This window comes from Asterias rubens, chromosome 5 (assembly GCF_902459465.1).
Source record: "Asterias rubens chromosome 5, eAstRub1.3, whole genome shotgun sequence".
NCBI classification, from domain to species: domain Eukaryota; kingdom Metazoa; phylum Echinodermata; class Asteroidea; order Forcipulatida; family Asteriidae; genus Asterias; species Asterias rubens.
Window position 1 is genome coordinate 18,164,929 of NC_047066.1, and position 23,255 is coordinate 18,188,183.

At 40.2% G+C, this 23,255-nt stretch overlaps 2 protein-coding genes across 2 annotated transcripts; both read right to left on the reverse strand.

Annotated features, from left to right (window-relative positions):
- Window positions 1-629: 629 nt before the first annotated feature.
- LOC117290744 (amyloid protein-binding protein 2-like) lies at window positions 630-17,022 on the reverse strand. The gene is made up of 12 exons (XM_033772292.1): window positions 16,738-17,022; window positions 14,661-14,749; window positions 13,466-13,617; window positions 11,957-12,080; window positions 11,276-11,441; window positions 9,543-9,700; window positions 8,622-8,727; window positions 7,793-7,917; window positions 7,061-7,146; window positions 6,089-6,279; window positions 5,153-5,318; window positions 630-2,650 (listed from the first exon to the last, which is right to left on the reverse strand). The coding sequence occupies exons 1-12, from the start codon at window positions 16,876-16,878 to the stop codon at window positions 2,412-2,414; spliced, it is 1,743 nt and encodes a 580-aa protein (XP_033628183.1). The 5' UTR covers window positions 16,879-17,022; the 3' UTR covers window positions 630-2,411.
- Window positions 17,023-20,354: 3,332 nt separating this feature from the next.
- Window positions 20,355-22,076, reverse strand: LOC117290468 (tripartite motif-containing protein 59-like). Its single transcript, XM_033771884.1, has one exon. It carries the CDS (start codon window positions 22,074-22,076, stop codon window positions 20,355-20,357), a length of 1,722 nt encoding a protein of 573 aa, XP_033627775.1.
- Window positions 22,077-23,255: the final 1,179 nt, after the last annotated feature.

The window sequence follows — 23,255 nt, forward strand, 5'->3', positions numbered from 1 at the left end:
CCCTAATTTCGAGAAATTAAAACAAAACATTGACTATCTGTATGGCCCCTTACTTTTTCACAATGTGTAACACTTTAACACCACATGTATTTTCTACATGAAAAATAAATCATTTTGACACTGCTTTGTATCAACCCAAAAAATGAGAACTTAACTCAAAAACATGAAATATAAATTCTTGGCTTGTATGATCTTTGTCGTTTGGATAAATGTTTTTTCTTTTAAGCAATACGTAATTAAATAATATATCTTTAAGGTACAATGTATTTACAATATAATATGATACCGACTGCTGTTTACAATGGCTGTTTTTAACCGTGAGCTGTTTTTTTTCCTTCAAGAATTTATACTTCTCTCTGACCCTTAAAGGCATTGGACACTTTTGGTAATCACTCAAAATATTAGCATAAAACTTACTTGGTAACAAGCAACGGAGAGCAGTTGATAGCATAAAACATCAGGAGAAACATCTCCCTCTGAAGTAACATAGTATTTGAGAAAGGTAATTTCTCACTCAAATATTTGAACCTGAAAAAGACTTCAGGCACAATTGTGCAACAAAGGTGTTTTTCTTTCATTTCTTTCTTGAAACTTTGACGACCAATTGAGCTCAGGTTTGTTATTCTATGCATATGTTGAGATACACCATATGAGAAAATGGTCTTTGACAATTACCAAACGTGTCCAGTGCCTTTAAAGGTATTACGGGTCCTAGATGGGTAACTACTCCAAAACTTAATGACCATAAGAACATACGTGGTTTAGCAGCTCTGCAGCTGTTGATAATATAAACTATTTTGAGAAAGGGATTCCCATCAATTGGATAGTTTTTCACACCAAAACCTTTGAATCCAAGAAACGATTCACGCATGTTCAGAATGGCTTCAGTTTTAAGGTTGATGAATGAAAGGTGTGCCTTTATTCTGGTAGGAAAGCTAAGTTTGTGATTCTGTTGTCCCTGCTGATGGCGACATCTTCTGTGAACACTGCTCTAACTGTTTCTGTATGACTTCTTCAGAAAACAGGCCTCGAAATGCGTGTTAGCTCACACACCCACAGCAATTGCTGTGGTGCCCTCTGCTTTTGCTGTGGTGCCCTTTACAAAGTTCCAATACGATCCGTCTCATAGAGTGTCTGTTACCAGAGGAAATTTGCCATGCTCCTTCAAGAGCAAATTTCAAAGCCTGTGCTTTCTTCAGTCAGTGTCAGTAGATACACATTTCTTGCTCACAACAATTTTTCTCATCTGATTGTACTCGAGTGTGTTCACTCGACGAGACAAAGCCTGGCATTCTACTTCACGACCCCAATGCCAGCAGAGTAGGGCTGGTTGCATAAACAGTCTGGCCCCCTGTCTCATTAAGTTCACATACTGGCTTGATAAGGGTCTAGTGGCTAGACCTTCTGATGAATATTCATATTTTACCTCACGACCCCAATGCCAGCAGAGTAGGGCTGATTGCATTAACAGTCTGGCCCCCGTCTCATTAAGTTCACATACTGGCATGATGAAGGTCTAGTGGCTAGACCTTCTGATGAATATTCATATTTTACCTCACAACCCCAATGCCAGCAGAGTAGGGCTGGTTGCATTAACAGTCTGGCCCCCGTCTCATTAAAATCACATACTGGCATGATGAATATCTAGTGGCTAGACCTTCTGATGAATATTCATATTTTACCTCACAACCCCAATGCCAGCAGAGTAGGGCTGATTGCATTAACAGTCCGGCCCCCATCTCATTAAGTTCACATACTGGCTTGATGAAGGTCTAGACCTTCTGATGCATATTCATGATGTGGTCATCACTGCTAAGCTTATTTGATTAATTTAAGATCTTCATTTACTGAAAGTCATAAGTGAGTTAAACATCGATCCACAATTGAAGCAAAAAGTATATTGAAGGTCACATCTGATGAAGAACATACTCTACTCACCCGTCTGAGCAGCTTTAACGTTTTACATCAGTTCTTAAATAAAGTGACAAACTCTAATGTTGCATTTGTGCAGATCAGGTTCCATTTGTCTACATTTTGTTACAGGCTTCAAAGTCAGGTGTATTGTTTTCAAAACTGCTTAGATTGAATTTTAGATGTAGCTGGTTCGAATCCTCACTTGATACACTTCACCCATCTCTGTATTGTAACAACTGAGCTGTTCCACAATCCACAGAACGATCTAGTGGCATTCAGAAAGTGCCTTATGTTTGATGAGGGGATGAGATACAATGCACGATGTCAACATTGTTAGCTTAAATATGAATCAGGTTCGAGTCCCTACATGGCGGAACAAACACAAGTAGCAGTATTTGGAGGAATTATCAATCTCAATGTTTCAGTCCACGCTATGGTAGCGCACTTCGCAATGTCCTGTTCACATCCAAAATAAAACACACGGGGTTCGAATCCAGTCAGTCCTGCTGGAAGAACTTCTGGATGACTTCCTCCGTCGTCATGTCACTTCGATAGTTAGCGAGGTAGTCCACGATGTTGACTGGACTCGATGAGCCCTCTCGAAGGAAGTTCCATCGGTTGAGTATTTCATTGTAATGGTTCATCTTATCAAAGTTGTTGGTGTTGATGTACAGACGGATTAGACCTCGATAGTCGTACTCTAAGCCACTGTAGCCGGGTCCAAAGAGCTTCTTTCCTGTAGCTTGTAAAAACATCTAATCAGTTTCAGAGCCCAAAATATGGTGCGCTGCTTAGCGGCTGATTTTTTGCTTAGTGTGCGATTTCATAGCGCTGCTAACCATAAGCACACGAAAAGGCATGCTAACCTTCCGGTGCTTACTGCACGAAAACAAATGACGTCACAATGCAAATCCACTGTAAACGCGCAATGTGGCCGCCCAATTTTTTTTGCTAACCTGTGAAATACGCCAAGGCTATAGCAAATTTTTCCGCTACAGTAAGCACGCAAATTTGCTTACCGTTAAGCAGCGCTATGAATTTGGGCCCAGTTGTTTAAACGGAAAAGCTAGTGGTATAACTAGGGCCTACATCATTCATTTTATCCTAGCATGCATTGCTCGTTCTTAAACCCTGGAATTGGTTCATTAAAGTTTGCCAGAATCTGGCACACCTCATATTCTTTTGTTATCATCATCGACCTCTGAGTCTGATACAATCATCGATCTAGGACATTGTAGGAGGGGGCTAATGTAGTGACTTATTGCTATATTTATTAGTCATGCAACAGCCGTTTATTTTGGTACAGAAAACATGTACATTGTATATATTTGCTACATGCAACAGCAGTTGACTTTTTCCATGTGCTTCAGTTTTTTTGCATGGGCAACGCCATCTTGTTTTATGAAGTCAACGGATGAACATGCATCACTTTTGCTCCACCTTCGGTTTTATAACTTCAGTTAAGTTTCATTTAAGGGTGTTCAGGAAAACCCTATTTGACTACCACTAACACTGTATACTACATATCTTCGCTCCGAGTATTTTGCGGACGGATTCCAGCACCTTTATCTGTGGAAAGTCGGAACAATTCCTAGTTGCAATTCGTGCGGTTTGATTTTTATTCTTTGGAGTACGTGCGCTACATTGGTACACTAGTTGGCTCTACCACGTTTTGACCATCGCCGTGACGGACTCCTGGAAGAGTGGATGGTCATCTTATCAGTAATTTTGAGTAAGTAAATTGACAGTTTTTATATTTACTTTAGACCTGTGGCCGATCCACCCAAGTATAACGTATAGTAACCCACACAAGAGGCATAAGTCAAAGAGCAACTGGTCCCCTTTCATTCTCCTTGGATCTTATGATGTGTCTAACTGTATGCAGTTTTAGGGTGACCATGTAAAAATATAAATTGTTTTGGGAGTCAAATAGGTTGCTGTTCAGTACATGCCTACACCAGGGGTTACAGACTGTGCAAGTCTCGCGCGCACCGGAGCGAGAAAACACGACAACTGAAGAACTTCATTTTTTTTATGAATCAAATCTTTACCCTAATTTATGGATAACTTTCCGTATGACGTCACCACTTTTTCACTAACTTTTACAAAAAGGGATATCTCATTGAGGTAAATTAGATACTATATTATTTCATGTTGAATGAAAAAGTGGTGGCGCCATACGGAAACTTTTCCTAATTTATTTTTAATGCCGAATCTGAACAACAGCAAAAAACCATTAGAGCTTGATTAAATTAGTTTTAGCTTTTTAAACAAATACACAATTATCGGTTTAAGTCTATGTATAGAGAATAGTACAGCTCTGGGACAAGGATGTTTGTTTGATGTTAAATGTTTTGAAACCCCTTTTGTAAATCTACGCCCGAATGTGAAACTACTCAAAGCTGGTTTATACGCGGAGGTACGATGGTGGCAAGGGCGTTAGATAAACGCGTGGCGCATTTTAAAGAGAAAGCCGACTCCTAAGCGATCAATGAAAATGCTTTCCACCCCGCGTGGCCAAAACAAGCGTCTGCTTAAGTTTCGTGATCGGAGATGGGCACAAATTATTAATTTTTTACAAGTAACCTGACCTGAGGTCAAGTTTATATATCCGTTATTATGTTAACTTCATTTTTACTTTTACATATGTTGTTAATTAGTATTACATTTCTAACAACATATGCCATTTTTATGGTCATAAACTACATTAAACTTAAGTAATGGACAAAACAAAATCTCCCCAACGTAAAACTCCATAAGGTTGGGACCGCAATGGTCCCGGAAGTTCAAATCTGCGCGAGACATGCACAGTCTATGACCAAAAGGTATCAAAAGGTAGGCTGCCAATGGTAGCGAAGCTGAACTAGGGCAGTCAGGTTGGTTGAGTGGTTTCTATCCCTGCTTTTCACCTCTGTGGACCCTGCTTCGAGTCTCGGACCGAAGCCTTCTGGTGGATTTGGTTTTCAGTCCCTACTCGAATGCATGGATTTTCCCTCTTTGGGGTTTTCCCCGTTTTGGGGTTTTCCTCCCATGTCTAAAACTGAAACTTCTTTATTTCATAAAAATGCTAGTTCGCACAAAGTATGCTCAGCAAAGAAAAATCTTGCTTAGCTGAAACAGGTTACCAGTCAAAATATAATGTAAGTCTTGGTGACTGGTTCCCCAGTAATTTTTGCTAAGCACAATTTTCTGTTTTTAAGCTTTATGAAGTTGGGCTGATTTGGGGTACAATACTTACCTATATCTATTGATCTCAAATACAGTGCCTCTGCTTCATCGTAAAGCTTCATGTCGTAGTTATAGAGCGAGGCAAGATGGCCGACTGAAAGCGCAACCTCATAATCTTCCTCTCCTAGCAGCCTCTCCTTAATCGTGATTGCTTTCTTATGCATCTCCTCTGCCTCCTGGAATTGATGGCAAGAAACTTAATAGCGTTAAAAAAGTTAAGGATGGGTGGCAGGCCTGGATTAACACAGAGTCCACAGAGCCCATGGCCTCTGTTGCCCCCTGGTCTTGGCCTTGGTGCCCCCTCAGAAGATTTTCCAATGAAAGTGCCCTTTGCAAAATGAAAGCAGCCTTGCCATTTCAAAGATGAATTTCAAGGCCTGGGGTGGTCTAGTGTATTGGACTTAAATCTGGCATTGTCAAGAGTCCTGGGGTCCCGGTCATAACACTTGTGTCCTTGGGTCTCACTTATTACACTTGTGTCCTGTTCATGACATTTGTGCCCTGGGAATCTGGTTATGACACCTGTGTCCTCCGGTCCTGGTCATGACATTTGTGTCCTGGGTCCCAGTCATGACACTTGCGTTTGAGGGTACCGGTCATGACACTTATGTCCTGGGGTCAGGTCATGACACTTGTTTCTTCAGGTCCTAGTCACGACACTTGTGTCCTTGAGTCCCAGTCATGAAAATTGTGTACATGGGGTCCCAGTCATGACACAATGTCCTGGGGTCCCGATCAAGACACTTGTGTCCTCTGTTTACAGACTTTGCATTAACAGAAAACAAAACTACAGGTTTGGACACAATGTGGACTATTTCTGTCTCCCTTTAATGACTGTTTTAAAACTTCTTTCAAGAAAGTTTGAAGACTGTTAAAGTTTAGAAAAAATCCTGAGTTCAGGAAAATTTCAGATTAATGACCTGCCTGTTTTGACAACTACTCTTACCTTGTATCTCTGCATTGACTGATAGAGTCGTCCAAGGTTTCCGTAGTGTTTTGCCGTCTGGACATTGAATTCACCAAAGGCTGCTTTGGCCAAGTTGAGGGATGATAGGTGTAGATCATGAGCCTCTTGGAGAAGCTTAGCCTCAGTGTCTTTATCATGGGAGTCAATGGCAATCTCTTCAAGAATCAGAGCTGTACATGGATGCGACAGTGAAACATTCAATTACAAAATACTAATGGGATGTTGTGTGTCCTGGCTGAGCGGCCAAGTGCACTGGTTGCAAGCTCTGGTGTTTCTAATCAGCAGAATATGGGTTTGAGTCCTAGTCTTGACACCTGTGTCCTTAAAGCCATTGGACACTTTCGGTAAACAGTTTTGTCCAAAGGCCCACACTTCGTGTATCACAACTTTAAATATAAAATAACAAACCTGTGAAAATTTAGGCTCAATCGGCCATCGGAGTCGGGAGAAAATAGTGTGAAAACCCTACCTTGATTTCGCACGTTTCGCCGTGTCATGACATGTGTTTACTATAAATCCGTAATTCTCGTAGTTGAGTATTGATAATTGTTTTAATGTTTTCTCAAAAGTAAAGCATTTCATGAAATAATATTTCAAGAGAAGACTTTTACCATTACCTTCTGTAAACCCTGTAAGTTATTTGTAAATCTTTGAACTTTTTTCTGTTTTTTCTGTTCCGACAGTGTATAATGGCTTTAAGCTGTAGGTCTCATGTGTTGTGAAATGCACAAAAAAGAACCCAGTTACAAGAAGGGGTTTGCCCCTGGGTTCCTAGCTTTGGCTGCTGAATGCGCCGCAGCACTTTGTAAACCCTTATCAGGTGCTACATAAATGGGTCCCACAATTTAAGAAAGCCTTCAACACCTGTCTCATACATGTAAAAGAACTTATGAGACATCCTTGGCTTCATTAACAGACATTTATAATACTAACTTGGCAAGTTTTACTGACCTTTGACCCTTCTCGATGATGCTAACAATAGATGATTTTCTGGTAGAATCTGTGTAATGATGGAGATAGCTTTCTCTGCATGCTCTCTGTAATGTGAACATTTAACATAAAAGAAATCTTAATTTGTCACTAGATTTGTTTGTACATTGTAAATTTCACACTAAAACTACGGTATAGTGCTGCGTGTATAGATGGATTGCAATAGGCTTCATCAACAGCCATCTTTGATGTATTAACAAGGCACACGCTTGCACTTTCCCCTTGCCAATACATCAAAGACGACGGTCGATGACACGTTTTGCAATCCATCAATTGCCCCAACAAATTCCCAGTGCCCCCATGTCAAAAATTGCAATGAAGCTCATAAAAATAAAAAGCAGCGGGAAAAAATATCTAACTTTTGTTTTAATAAACAAAATTTAGTGGTTGATCGCAATCACGATCCCTACCGCTGCCACTAAATGTGGATGGTGGCCCCCCGCAGCGTACCCCTTCCAAAATAAAAGCATGACCCCCCATCCCCACACAGACAAACTCATTCCCCTTACCTGCCCCCCCCCAACAAAGAGCAATGCCCCCCCCCACCGAAAAATTCCTTGCTACGCCACTGTGTATAGCGTGTTATGTTTGCGCAGCCTTCTAGTAAAAATAAGACATATCATGTGTGGTGCTCTAAACCAATCGAGGGCAGAATATTTATAAGGGGTGTTATAACTATTAGTAGTTACCCACCTTGCATCATCAAACTTTCCAGAGCTGTACTGGTGGACATAGGAGGCGTATGCGAGATCCTCATGAGCGATTGCAACGTGGAGATTACGCCCTCCAAACGCAGATAACCTGATGTCTAATGCTTGCTGTAAAGTAACAAACCATTACCAAGTCAGACATTTGAAAAAATAAACTAACATGTGAATATCTCATTTCAAAAGGTGGAATATTTTTAAAATATCACTGAAAGTCTGGAGCAGTTTTGTTCACGCAGGAAGAATAAGCCCTAATTGGAATACAAAATCTGAGATTCAAATTTGTGGCCTAAAAACTGATATTTTTATACATAACTTCATTACTTCGCTTTTTTTTTTTTTTTTTTTTTCGTCCTTCGGATGGGATGTAAAGCCGTTGGTCCCATGTGGTGTGTAACGCATGTAAAAGAACCCAGTGCACTTATCGAAAAGAGAAGGGGTTTCGCCCCGGTGTTCCTGGTTGTGGCTGCTTAATGCGCCGTAGCACCTTGTAAACCCTTATAAGGTGCTAAATAATTGGGTCTCAGAATTCATCACTGCAATAACCTATCTTTCTGAAAGTTTGTATATACTCAGCGCCTTGAGTACCTTGTTTGGTAGATACGTGCGCTATACAAGACTTCAATATTATTATTATATTATTATTATATATTATATTATCGAAAGCTGCTGTAGGCTTCCAACCAAAAGTTTTTTTGCCATTAATTTTAAGAGTGACTATCAAAGGTGTGCCTTCTGTTTAAAATACATAACATTGTTTCTCCATGCTACATCTCCTACTTTGAAGTGTCGTACTCCGGCCCCTAAACTCGTACCTGGTACACGACTGTTGACTGCGAGATGGAATCAATGTTCAAGAGATAAAAGCCAAAGTCCAGTAGAATATCGGAATATTTGGGATGTCTCGTGCCAAAGTTCTCCCTGAAAATGAAGAAGAGTACACAATTTTTACGTGACAATTATACAATCTGTTGTAAACTTACCTTCAATACCAATCATAAAGATTACTTGTATGTGTGTACATGTGAAAGTTTTTCTTTGAAAGGTCAAAAAGACTTTAGTTAGTTTGGGGAATTTCGAGGTAACACCAAAGCGGTATCTTATAAGTTGGTTTTTAATCCTCCATTTGTCACATAGTACACATCTGCCTAAGGGTGAAACAAAACTACATCTTTGCTTTCTTCCGTCATGATTTCAATTTGACATACATGTAACCCTCAGAGAATATTGTCATGGTTGGGAATTAGAAAAAGAGTACCGTAGGTGGCTCAAAATGGTTTAAATCCATTTGTAGTTTGAGTCCAGCAATCAATCAATCATAAACAATTTATAAAGCGCCTAAATCAAAGGTTTGCTTAAAGGCGCTGAGGGAAAGATGAGATAAATAAGTCATTGATGGTAGGCCTCCTGAACAAGTGGGCTTTCAGAAGTGTCTTGAACATTATAAAGGATGTTGTGTCCCTGATGTGATTTGGAAGTTTATTCCAGAGTTTGGGTCCATATTCCGAGACGGCTCTATCAGCAAAAGTGATGTGACTTGCTCTTGGCACTACAAAGTGTATGGTGAATTTGCAGCATGTCCATGGTGTACATTGTAATCAGGGGCTTTTTTATGAAAGACCTCGAACAGGCTCCTGATGGCGACTATTTGGTCTTCTCAGCACCACAGAGGAGAAAGTACACATTAAATATAATCACAAATAATTTCACTCTCATTGAGACCCTTTTAGACTCACCTTACAAGAAAAATAGCATGTTTAATAAGGAGTTCTGCTTTCTTGAATTCCCGTTTGACGACACAAACTTTGGCCGCCTGACGCAGAATGTGAACTGAACATCGGACTGGCACACTGCTGTTGACATTTTTGAGAGCCAGGACGCAGTGCTTATAAGCCTGTTTGGAAGGAAGGAAGTACTGTTAGTACGGGGTACTAGACCTGTCCTGTATTGTGGTGCAGCCATCTTTTGTCATTGAAGTCAATGTAACCGTAGTGAGGTTTGAAGGAAGAATAGTCTGGCCCTTGTACTGAGTTGTGGGCTTCAGCATGCATTGTAGCCAAGTTTCTGTACGTGTTTATTGACAAATATTTACCATGCTCAAAGACAAAGGCCAGGACAATATTGTACGTGTGGTTGATATAAGGGGGGGGGTATGTACGGGGACCCCCCGTGCACCCCCCAGAACTTGACCACACCAATGTTTTTGGGTGCCTTTTAGGGTCCTTAATTGGGATGTTAACAGTGAAAAAAACCGATAAACTATAGAAATCCAAGATGGCCGCCAAGATGGCCGCCAAAATTAGTAAAAATCGGGAATGTCATATATCAGCCAAATAACAGAATAAAAACATGATTTAAAATGTTTTTAGTATGTTTTCTACCATCCCACTTTCATTTCTGGTATCAAATGTTTGCTATCATGCTTCAAATCCAAGATGGCGGCCAATGGCGAATAGAATAGTTCCAGTGCTTGTAACAATGCTGGCCATCGATCAATGGTTGTGTAATACATTATGTCTATTCGGTTTGCGGTAACACCATGAGTACTACTTTACTGTGTGGATTCTGTATTTTTGGGAACTAGGTCTTGCTTTTTATTCTACTTCCGCGGAGTAGATTTCATAATTTGGGAGACTTCTTAGTTCTAAAAAGAAATGTCCTGCTTATCAACTACTACCTTGGCAGAGGGTAGGAAATCGGCCAGGACTACTACTTGAGCTGAAATAGTGGATCAAAGTGACTTCATGTTTTTAACTTCACTGTCTGTCAGAGTGAGTTTTTACTGGTCTCAATATTTCGACTAGCTTGCTCTTGAAGACTAAAGAGTGTTTGGGATGTTGGTCTATTTATAAGGATTAAGAGGTTTTAGTGTAGGGTCAGTCACTGCTGTGATTGGTTCGTCTGGAAGGAGAACTGTGATTGGAAGGCTCAGAGTTATTACTAATAACTCAGAGATTTTACTTTGTGTATACTTATTCTTACTATCGCAATTCCCCCCAAATACACACTATAACAAAGTAGTTGGGGGAATTGTGATAGCCAAGTGATAACAAACAACTTCTTGCCCCAAGACTAAAGCCCTGTTCACACTTAATATGAATGCAAATACGATACAAACATTTTTGTCGAGTAGAAAATTTTTTGAGTAGAAATATGTTGTAAAAGAAGAATACAATGATCCACACAAACAGAGCCTCGAAATTGCACGGTTTTCCTTTTACCTCGTCGATTACCACGGTCGGCCATTTATGGGAGTCAGATTTTTGACTAACATAACTGGCCGACCATGTTAGTTCGCAAAGTAAAAGGAAAACCACGCAATTTTGAGGCAAATTTGTGTGGATCATTGTATTCTACTTTTGAAATTTCTTACTAACCCTATGCATTTTATAACAAACGGTTATAAACACTTTTTATAGACTAACTCGTCCGATCCAAGGCAACATGTTCGTATAAGAATCATCCATACCTGATCATATTGGCTTTTAGCAAACAGCAGAGCACACATCTCTCCATGTAGGGCAGCAACGTTGACTTGCTTCTCATCTTTAAGACTCTGAATGATACACTTGGCTTGAATGTAAGATTCCTCAGCATGGGCGTATCTACATTTGGCATTTCGTACATGGATTAACCTGAAAAATAGAACCAAAATAATAATAAAATCAAGTATATTTGGTTTGCGGTAACACCACTGTATATCTACTTGCTGGGTAGATTGTGTTCTTTTCAGAACTTGTCTTGCTATATATTCTACTGCAGCAGAACAGATTTTTTGGAATTTGAGAGAGTTCTCTACTGCCAAAAAGTTGGGCAGAAAGCGCTTTCTGCGCAACCATTCCTACACCCTTACTGACTATAAAAGGGGTAACCCTTTTTAAGCCCCAGGAGTAGGGGGCAACTACCCCAGGTGGCAGTTGATTTGAGTTGACAGCCCAATTCCTTTAAGTGCATCCCTTACCTTGAAGTAACCATCTAGCCAAGTGATGTAAGGTGATATTCCATTCAAAAAACATTTAAAAGAAAAACATGTTAGTAATTATTTACATCAGCACTAGGTACCCATAATGAAAAATACTCCAGGGCGAAGAGAAGCAATTATGGAACATGCAAAATACACTGTAATGAATGAAGAGTTATATAAACTTACATTGTACAGCATTCATATGCCATGAGTTGATGTGCCTCATCTTTATGAAGACTACACAGTCTGAAGCAAGAGTCTATCACCTTCTCTGCCTCATAGTACCATCCTGCCTCAGACAGGAACCCTCCTGTAAGGATACAGAAGGACTGGTAAAACATCTCTAACTTACACTCAATTAGAAGGACTTGTAAAACATCTCTACCTTACACTAAAAGAGGACTAGTAGGACATCTCTATTTTTCACAATACACAACACGATTAGCTTTGTTTGTACTTGTTTTGGGTAAACAAATGCATTGTATTCACTCATAACTTCTTTGCTTCAACGTACCATCCTGCCATACAGAAGGACTGTAAACATCTCTATCTTACACTCAATTAGAAGGACTGGTAGAACATCTCTACGTTACACTCAATCAGAAGGACTGGTAGAACATCTCTACGTTACACTCAATTAGAAGGACTGGTAGAACATCTCTACGTTACACTCAATAAGAAGGACTGGTAGAACATCTCTACGTTACACTCAATTAGAAGGACTGGTAGAACATCTCTACGTTACACTCAATTAGAAGGACTGGTAGAACATCTCTACGTTACACTCAATTAGAAGGACTGGTAGAACATCTCTATGTTACACTCAATTAGAAGGACTGGTAGAACATCTCTACGTTACACTCAATAAGAAGGACTGGTAGAACATCTCTACGTTACACTCAATTAGAAGGACTGGTAGAACATCTCTACGTTACACTCAATTAGAAGGACTGGTAGAACATCTCTACGTTACACTCAATAAGAAGGACTGGTAGAACATCTCTACGTTACACTCAATTAGAAGGACTGGTAGAACATCTCTACGTTACACTCAATTAGAAGGACTGGTAGAACATCTCTACGTTACACTCAGTAAGAAGGACTGGTAGAACATCTCTACGTTACACTCAATAAGAAGGACTGGTAGAACATCTCTACGTTACACTCAATTAGAAGGACTGGTAGAACATCTCTACGTTACACTCAATAAGAAGGACTGGTAGAACATCTCTACGTTACACTCAATAAGAAGGACTGGTAGAACATCTCTACATTACACTCAATTCGAAGGACTGGTAGAACATCTCTACGTTACACTCAATCAGAAGGACTGGTAGAACATCTCTACGTTACACTCAATAAGAAGGACTGGTAGAACATCTCTACGTTACATACAAATAGAATGACTAGTTGAACATCTCTTTTTTCACAGTACAAAACAAGATTAGATTTTTTGTCCGTACACATTTTTGGGTAACAACTAAACCCATAATTTTTTTAATCGAGTGGGCACAAGGGCGCACCCATGATTTTGTATGGAAGGAGGGCTAAACAAAAGGGCCAGGGTCCAAAAAATGTACACAATTCTTAAACAATTCAAATCCATCAATCTTCTAAATTTACTGAACAAATTTCTGTTACATGGATGGTGAGGTCCAATCCATATATCATGTAGATTGAAAGACAAATTTTTACCCAGTGAAATTGCAAGTTGAATGGCCTTTTCCATACTGCTAGTTTGGTCAATGCTGAGGTGTGTTGCCTGTGTAGCATAGGAATCAGCTAAAACCGAGGCCACTTTTACCCCATGGTCCATCAGAGCTTGTAGACAATGGTGAAGAAGATGCCTGCAAAAAAGAATCAATCAAAAACAGGAAATTAAACTTTAAGTTCTACTTTTAACGCTAAGAGAATAGATTTGCCCTACAGCTGATTTCACGAAACGCTAGGATTAATCCCATCTTGAGTTAGGACGAGTAACTCGTCCTAAAATAACTTAGAATGGGTTCAATGCGTCCTAACGTCTTAGGATACGGATTTTAACTTGTCCTTAGTCCTAGGATTAATCCTAAGTTAGGAAGAGTTTGCTGAAATTAACGGCTGGTGTTTCTGCAAGTGCCTGCTTTTACTTGTGTACTGTAGGATTGCCTCTACTTTGGCACAATGTTGTGGCATAGACCCATTGTGAAAAGCGCAGCACGCATGCATGCAAGTTTCCCGCGCCATGTTTGGGGTCAAAACATGCACAAACGGATGGTACATGCTTTTTTACGCGCATTGGTGCGTAAACTTGTGTACTATCCTTTTGTGCCATTTTGACCCCCCAACATGGCGGACAGGAGAAGCGTGTGTATGTGAGCTGCGCGTTGTGCAATGGGTCTATAAGAGAATGTTTGCCGGGCAATGGATTGGGGGCAAGTGCCAACGAGAAAGTTCTTTTTCACCTAGAATGTGCCAGACTGTCTTAGACACTCCGTCAGGGAACTCACAAGCAAGAAAGTTGATGGTCAAACAAAAATTAACTTGAGGTCTGAAAGAACCAGCCTTGTTCTCATCTACTTCTACAATGCTTCATGTTGTTTACAGGTCTGGATTCAACACCAAGAAAAGATTGGCAGCATGCACAACACTACAATCCCTGTCATATCTCGTTGGGCCCCCCCCCCCTGCCCCTTTTTAAAGTTGGTTCCCATTGTTGCACAATCTTTCCTATTGTTCCCATAGCAGGGGGGAGGGAGGACGTTGGAGAGAATTTTTATTGTCAGGAAAGTGTACAGGGAATGGTTTTACGTAACGCTAGGAATGGGTGGCCCAAGCATTTTGGCTGGGATTGTAGGTAAATACATCATATATTATGTACTTGTGGAAACTGGGAGATCCCCCAACATACCTTTTGTCACTGGCTCGCAGCACCTTGGCAAAGACATCCAACTCACAGAACTCCATGCCTAGTTGGCAAAGCCTTCCTTGCTTGTACAGCTAGAGGGATTATTAACAGGAAATATTTATTTATTTTGCAGATCTTCGTATCATCACCATGTAAATACCGCTTCGAAGTTGATACAAGTCTTTTCACAGTAAATTGTCAACACGTATCTAATTAGTTTTTTCAGAGAATGCTTCTGCTTATTTTGTAAGCAACGAATTGGCACTTACCGAGTGCTATTAAACTGGAATTTGTACTTATCTTCTTCTACTTTGTATTGCTTCATTATTGAAGATTACCGCACTTATCGTTCCCTTTCTTAAACCATCCTCTAACAAGGAAGTATTCAGTCTATCTTTTCCTTTCCAAAAATACCCTTTAATCAGGAAGTGTTTTAGAAAGGCAAAGTTATCAGAGGCCTTTAAAATGAAATTATTTCCCTTTAAAGGATTTGGGTACTTTTTGCAACACAAAACACAATGTCCACAGATTTACATTAAACTTACACCGTTTGAAGATAATGATATTAGAAAGCTTCCCTGCAAATATTACTTGCTTATGAGGTGCTGTTTTTTTTCCAGAAATGAGTAAAACAATGTCATGAAAATACGTTTTAACATGCTAAAATAATTTTTAGTCTTATGATCACTGAGACAATTGTTTTTTTCATGACATTGTTTTACTCATTTCTCAAAAACTACAGCACCTCAGCAAGTAATATGTGAAGGGAAGCTTTCAACTCCCATTATCTTCAAACTGTCATTATCTTCAAACTGGACGTTTAAAGTAAATCTGTGGACATTGTTTTGTTTGTCCTACAAAAAGTACATAGACCCTTTAAACCGTTATCCTAGAGGGCCCAATAAGATTTATAAGTTAACAATCTAAAATGGTAAATAATTTTGAGAAGTATATCTTCCCTTCCTGAAAATTATCTTTGGAAGCTTGGTCAGTTCATATTGCACTCCAACCAACAGGCCCCCTACATTGGGAATCGGCAATTTGTTTTGATTTTTCCGAACACTCAGCCAAAGAAAATGCCAATGACATAACAAAAAAGCTTGAAAACCACCACTAGCATTTGATTGTACACATGATAATTTTTGTTTTCCAAATTGATGATTTGTTTTAAAGTTCACAATCTGAGAAACCATCCATCATGAACGACTTTTTAATCTTAGTACACGAACAATAATGCATCCGCCGCACTCGTGAACACATGACCTACTGTTGCAGACAATGTAAGTCAATCTTCATGATAAATGATTTCTCCAATTGTGGACTTGAAGTTGTCAATTTGGAGCACACTTAATTATTAAGAGTACAAATTTAAATGCCTGATGATGCATCTTTGACATATCGACAAGCCAGTCAGTAGGCAGTTTTCAAGGTATTTTGCAAATCTGTTTTTTTCTTCTTTTCTATTATGGAGTTTTTTTTTTGTGGCCGGGTGTTCAGAAAATTATCATAGCAAAGTGACGATTGCATTGTGAGAGAGTGTGAACTTTCCTTGACCTTATTTTGGCTACGGAGCGCTACTCCGATCAAAAAAGCAAAGATGTAAACCTTTCGTAGAAATAGAGTACACAGTGCCCCGGTTACTGGGTCTAGCATTTTTGTACAGTGTAGATGCCAAAACTGTAGCAACTAAGAAAAGACTAAATTCTCAGTGGAAGTGAATTCTATTGTGCATTCAAAAGCATTTTCAGTCAGGTATTTTAAACACATCTGCCATAATTCTTTTAGTAAAACTACTACTAAGTACCTACCTACTACACTAGTACTAGTAAAAAGAAACCCAGTTTTGTAATCTCATCATGATCATATCACTGTCACAGTGTTGTCAAAACGATTGACGATGAACGATTTGGTCTAAACAACAACTAACTTCAGAATGATTACAACATACATCGGCATTTAGTTTTATTAGGGATCAAACAATAACATTTTATAGAAAACTTAAGAAAAAATGTAAATAAAATTAACACAAATTGAAAACCATCGTATGATCATTCATCATAATTCATACAAACTGACAAACCTTGTAATAAACATCAAATTGTATGTTTTCTGGGAGTAATCGGAGCTCAAGCCTGTGTCTGGAATACGTGGAAACAACTGCAGTTATTGCTGAATTGTACAGAGTTTCTGGTATCCATTCTAACTCGCTGGCAACCGCCATGTTGAAACGTATGCTACAATTACAAATACAATAATATGTGGATGATATTCAGAACGGAAATATTGCAGTTTAGTGAGATGTTGTCATTAACACTCCATTGCATGATGAACCATTGAAGAGTGTAGCCTAAAAGAATACACTGTAACACGGGGCGCCATCAACGTCGTGTATCACTTTCGGCCTTTTCCGGGCGGAATCGTAAAGTTAGTGTAGCGCCCTCTGTTGGCTGATGAGGAAAAAGAAAAAAACTACCTCAAAACATTTTTAAGGCCGAATCTGTGCTTTCTCTCTGTAGATTAGATACACCTCATCATCAGCTGTGTCTGAGATCAATGCATGGACAATCTGAGATCAATGCACAGTGAACAATATTTTCATTTTGTGAGAAATCTGTGCTAGGCGGCACAGAGTATTTTTGTCAGAGTGCCGGTGTCCCAGGGAATTCCGTCCACCGGAGATTCTGTCGACAACCCCTTATGGGAAATTAACGTGGGCTGTAAGAAGGATTCAAAAGAGGGCGCTATCGGAAGAAGTTTGTACACAGTTTGCCATATTGGGGACAATCTCCGGGGTACAGAAGCTCCTGCAAAACCGGGCGAAAATGTTGTGTTCTATAGGCGGGCCCGCCAGGCTCTCTCTTACCGTGGCTACACGCTGCTGAGTGAGGCAACCATGCAATTGGTTGCCTGGGTCAGAGGTCATCTTGGTAATACACTCTTGGTTTGTTTAGGTCATAGTTCATCAATGGGGTAGCATAACTATTCACAGGCAAAGTTTGTTCCGTTGCCCCGGGTCCGGCTCTTGACCGAAGTAGAACACTCTTGCCGAAATTCCTGAACACAACGTCACTTTAAGAAATCGAGAAATAAATGACGCACGATAATGTTCTTATTTCTGATGGTGTTTCTTCACCGATTGCTGCTATTTTAATGCTAAACATTGGTAAAATTTATTATGTCTCAGACTACAGAGCGAAAATGTCGATTTTCGTTTAGGCAGCGCTAATTATATGTTTAGTATTTATGGTGTTTATGTCATTGAGTAGCACCCAGTTTATATTATTTTGAATTGATCCAACAGTACAATTACCGCCATAACAGAATTAATAGGAAACAAGAAGAAGATATTGAAGGAAACCCCCAAAGGGGGAAACCGACGGAATCAGGTAGGGACAATCACCCAATCCACATACAAGGTTCCGGTCTGAGGTGGGATTCGAACCGGGGTCCACAGAGGTGAAAGGCATGGGACAGAAATAGACGAGCCAACCCGATCCCCAACACAAAACACTGGGTGCGTTCGTTTTATGTTTTCCAAGACGAACGTGGGTAATTATCTGCACACAATCGTCCTGGAAAAAACCCCGCCACACACCGGGGTCGACCCAGGGAAGCTAAACGAATGCACCCTGTATACTCACACGTCATGTAGACTTTTACCAACTCAGTCCTATAGAATTTATCAACTTTTACTGTGAAGAGTTACAAGTTAGAGGGTACAATTCGAGTCATTTATTTCTGTGATTATATATGCAAGTTTTGGGGATCATCTTATCATCTACGACAAAGTTGCAGTTCAAAATTTATGATTCAAGTTGTATTGATTTATCAGTGAGCTTCCCAACTAAAAGTGGCAAATTAAAAAGAGAGAAGAATTGTTTCTATTGATGTTATAAGAAGCATTTCTGAGTGAAAGAAAGAACAATTAAATTATTTTGCTTTTCTTTGAAATCACTTATCAGTCACCCCATTTAGCCCTTCTACGGCAAAACAGCCAACAATTATTTAAACCATTTTTATGAGATAGTTTCTGTGTGAATTGAGGGCGCTATTTTCATTACAAGATTCGACGGTGTACTGTGTATGTTTCCGAATATTCAACATCTGAGCCTCTTTTTACACCTTTTCCTGTTTGTATGACAAAATAGCTTTTCTCTGTAATACTTGCTTTTCTCAAATGTTAAAACTGCTGGTGGTTCCGGTTCAAATCCTCCTCTAGTCAATCTGTCTTTCTGCACCACAATTTTAGTAGCCTTCAATTTACACTACTGCCCATGTATTGCGATATAATTGTTAAATTGAACAAGAGAAGTATTTACATTTTGAAGACAACATTCACGCTTCAAAATTCTTGCTTCAAATCCTTATTTGGAACTCCAGTAAAAATGAATGCTATTCCAGCTAGCCATAGCAATGATTTAAACTACCTCCCATGCCAATAAACTTGATACTGTTTTCTGAGTTCAATTTGATTAAAATAGGTGTTACAGTAGGTGTTTGATACTGAGTTCTTGCAAGTGAAATAGAAGAAAGTGTCTGAGTTCTCTTCATTTGGTTGTGTTCAATCCCTATCATGTCGCCCGCAGGCGGACCTGGCGGCGTCTCTATATACCCTTCTTGTCCTTTATGCAGTCAGCCAACCCTGCTGTGGTCTCTGCCACTAGCATCTCTCCACAGGACACCGACATAGCTCAGTCTCTATCTTCCCCTCAGCTTCATCCCAGAGTTTCGCTCGTCCCCAGCGGCCAGGTCTCCAGGACCGCTGGGATGGGCTAATCAGCTTGTTCAGGAAGTACGTCATGCATGCAGTGCATAGAAATATGAGTGTGATGCATGATGGGACTGAGCATTTTCTGGATAGACTAATGAGCGTGCTTGATAAGTTTGCTCATCTCAGCTACTTTGGTTAAGGCAAGGCGTTGAGGACGAGCGAACCCATGAGTCGGTTCAGACAGCACCAGACGGCTTGCAGGTAGACTGGTCCTCTGCTCAAGGATTACCACAGGTACTTGCTTTTTAGAACCAGCGATTTCATTGGATACACTAATTTCATTGGACAAACATGCAGTGACGTAGGTATTCTGTTTTGATTGGTCCGAGGTGACGTTTGGCAGCTGCACTTGCGGTCGTCTGCATATGAATGTGGGTGAAAGGTGAAGATGGGCGGGGATTGACCTATATAAGAGGCCACTCTCTGCAGTCTCTGGCGTAATTCATGAGCCTCTGTGACATCAGATGTTCAGGCTAGCTTGCAGGTAGCTCGTGCCTGCAGCATTGCCCGACCGTGCCCATCCGTCTGTATGCGACATTTTGTGATATCTGAGGCAGCATGCTGTAAGGGTGTGGTCTCTCCCGTCAACGTTGAGCACCATCCTCAACCCACTGAGGGACCTCTGAAGGGTCAGGGTTAAGGTCCAGCACTCCCAGGTCCACCAATCCCTGCTGCTTCGCTTGCTGTTCCTTCAGTTTGTCTGGATGTCCAAAGGTGACTCTCGTAAAGACACCTAAATGATTCACAGCTAGAGAAACCACAGGGTTCTGGTAAAGGTTGAACTTTCAGTTGTGACCTTTTTAGAGATCCAGTCCTCTTAGTAACTCACGATAATGGCAATGAGTTTATCAACTGTCTTTCAAGAACCACCCCCATCTCCAAAGTTGTGCCATTTTGTGTGAGCCATTCAGGGATCATGACTGTCTTTAGTCATGACAGTAGATTTGAACTGATTCTTGTGTAGCCACAACCAGATCACCAGCTGGTGTGAATGTTATACCATGTGGATAAGGGGTGCCCTTAATAATGCATCCAATGTATTCGCCATCAGGACTGTAATGATGGATGTCACCTGATGGTGATGCGCGATCCCACACAGCAACATAGATGCTGCCATCCTTGTCACAGCACAACCCACGATACCACCAAGACTGATTTAAATCTATCGAGAATACAACGCTACCATCGTAGGTCGTTGATATTAACTTCTTCTTGGCACGTGTCTTGATGTAGATAAGATGCTGCTCGTGGATAGTCAAGTATTGACCAATCCCTGGAGCAAGCAGTGTTCTAAAGAAAGATCCATCTTGTCTGTGTAGATCGATCTGTATCTGGTGATACCCCACTGCTATCAGATTGTTGTCATCCACAGCTATAGATGGTGGTAGGTCGAATGGCTGTCCAACTAACAGCGCGAACTGATGGAGACGCTTATATTTTCTATTGAAGATCTTAACTGCAGTGTCATCTACAACGATGAGCTCATCATTCTTGTTCACAGCCACTCTGATTGGATCAGTGAGACCTTTAATAGACAGCTCTTTTGGGATGACCTTTGATTTGCCAATGCTGTCTGCTGATATTTTGATCAAGGTGTTGCTCTTGATGTCACAGACAATGTCGCTATTTGAGTAGGAAGCAACACTTAATGCACGGAAGGTTTGTTGTTTTTTACTGCTCTTAGGCCTGTATGTTATTATTTCTGCTTTTAGAGTCCATAGTTTTTGTGTCAGTTTTGTCTTGGGTTTGCATATAGGCATTCTAGCTTCAGCAGAAGCTGCTCCTTCTGGCTTCTGCTTTGCGTTGATTCTCAGTCTCCCGAATGATTCCTGATCATCTTCGAAGTCAATGTAAGCCTGTTCCTGAGCCACTTGTTTAGGTTGTGTCTTCGTGTATTCTTTGAGGTCTTGTAACATATTCTCTATGAGAAGTAGATTCTCAGAAAAGTTCGCTTTGTCCATGAGTTGCGTAACTACAACTTTCATATTCTGTGCTTTTGTCATTTCTTTGTCATTTGTGGCTTTTGCAGTTTCTCCCTTTGTGGCTTTGTCTTTAAACGTCTGGACTAACTCCAACATGAGTTTGTTCTCTTCCTCTCTGATCCTTGCAACCTCCTTGGCAATCTCATCATCTGCCTTCTTGGAGATCTTTGCTTTGGTTGCAGCAAACATAGAATCCAACGTCTTGTGAAACAAGTCTATGTCTTTCATGGCAATCTTAAAATTGTTGTAATGTTGTCCTACTTCTGCAAGGATTTCATTGGCTTTCTTCATGCAGTTGTCTAAAACCTCACTTAGTTCAGTTGCAGGGTGCATGCTGTGGTCCTTTGCAATGCAAGTTGTACATATCAACTGTTTGCATAAGTCACAGTACATGATAACATCCTTGTCAGTATGCTTGCTACATTTAGAAACATACTCCTGATTAGGTGGTTGATTTTCTTGTTGGTTGCGTAGCTCTGTTTCATGCTGTTCTATTTCATCTAACATAAGAGTCGATTTGAAATCATTACGTAACTCAAAAACTCCTTTTTCAACCAGTAATGTTTCACTACGACACACTGGGCATACCAGTGTTTGACTAGTTGGGTTAGTCTGTGCAAGTTGTTGAAGGCATTTCAGGCAATATGAATGAGAACACTCCAGCATCTTGGGCTCCACGAAGCGGTCATTGCAAATTTGACATTCAAGATGTCTCTGACTGATCTTTCTTAAGACTGACTTTGCTGTTACTCGCTCAGCCATCTTTGATTAGTGAAAGAGCTTGAGTTTCACCTGAAGATTTAATGAAAAACAAATATATATCAAAAATCTAAGTGGTCTAGGGCATAAAGGCCTATTAATAATAGTAATAATAAAAGTCGGTTTTTATATAGTACTATATACCCGAAGGGTGGCGTCTCAAAGCCATTCCACATTATTACCCCCCCCCCCTATGTACTTGTTGTAGGACAAAAAACACAAAGTCTACAGATTTACACTTAACTTACACAGTTTAAAGATGTAGAAAGCTTCCCTGACAATATTACTTGCTGAGGTGCTGTAGTTTTTGAGAAAGGGGAATATAACAATGTCATGAAAATAATTTTCGTCTCAGTGATCATGAGACGGAAATTATTTTAGCATGTAAATACGTATTTGAACGTATGGACCTTCGGACTAACGAACCTTCGGACAAACACCTTCGGACTACCGAACCTTCGGACAAAAACCTTCGGACTACCGAAGCTTCTGACCTTCGACCCTTCGGACTGTCGAGCTGTACCCTACCATTATTGAACGAAGTTGCCGATGAGTAAAGAGTAGGCCTACTGACCATCATTGGATGTGTCCCTCAGAACGAATGCAATATTTCTTTAAATATCTCCTAATCTGGTTTCCTTTCACATTAATGTACTGTAATAATCAACTTACGTTAGGTCGAAGAAACTATAAGACAGTTGCTTGAAACACAGCGTCAAATCAAAAGGTTGAACGTTGGAAGAAGAAATTCACTCAACAATCTGTTTGACTAGTGGCACACCCTATAGCTGTTACTAGCTCACTCAGACTATGTGACGAATAATTTATGGAAAAACCCAAATTGATTATAAAAACTTTGTGGTGGTTGAATGGGTTAAAAGGCTATGCATGAGTAACTTAAATAATACCTGCTTTTGATGAAAAAATGCCCGGAAATAAGTTGTCAGTCTGACTATGGCGGGGACGATTGTGGGAAACCCCCGATCTAAATCAAGTTTTTTAATGTTGTGGTTGAATGGGTTTAATAGGCTATCGGGCCTATGCACATGAATAACTTTGAGAAAACTGTTTTATTTTTTGTGAAAA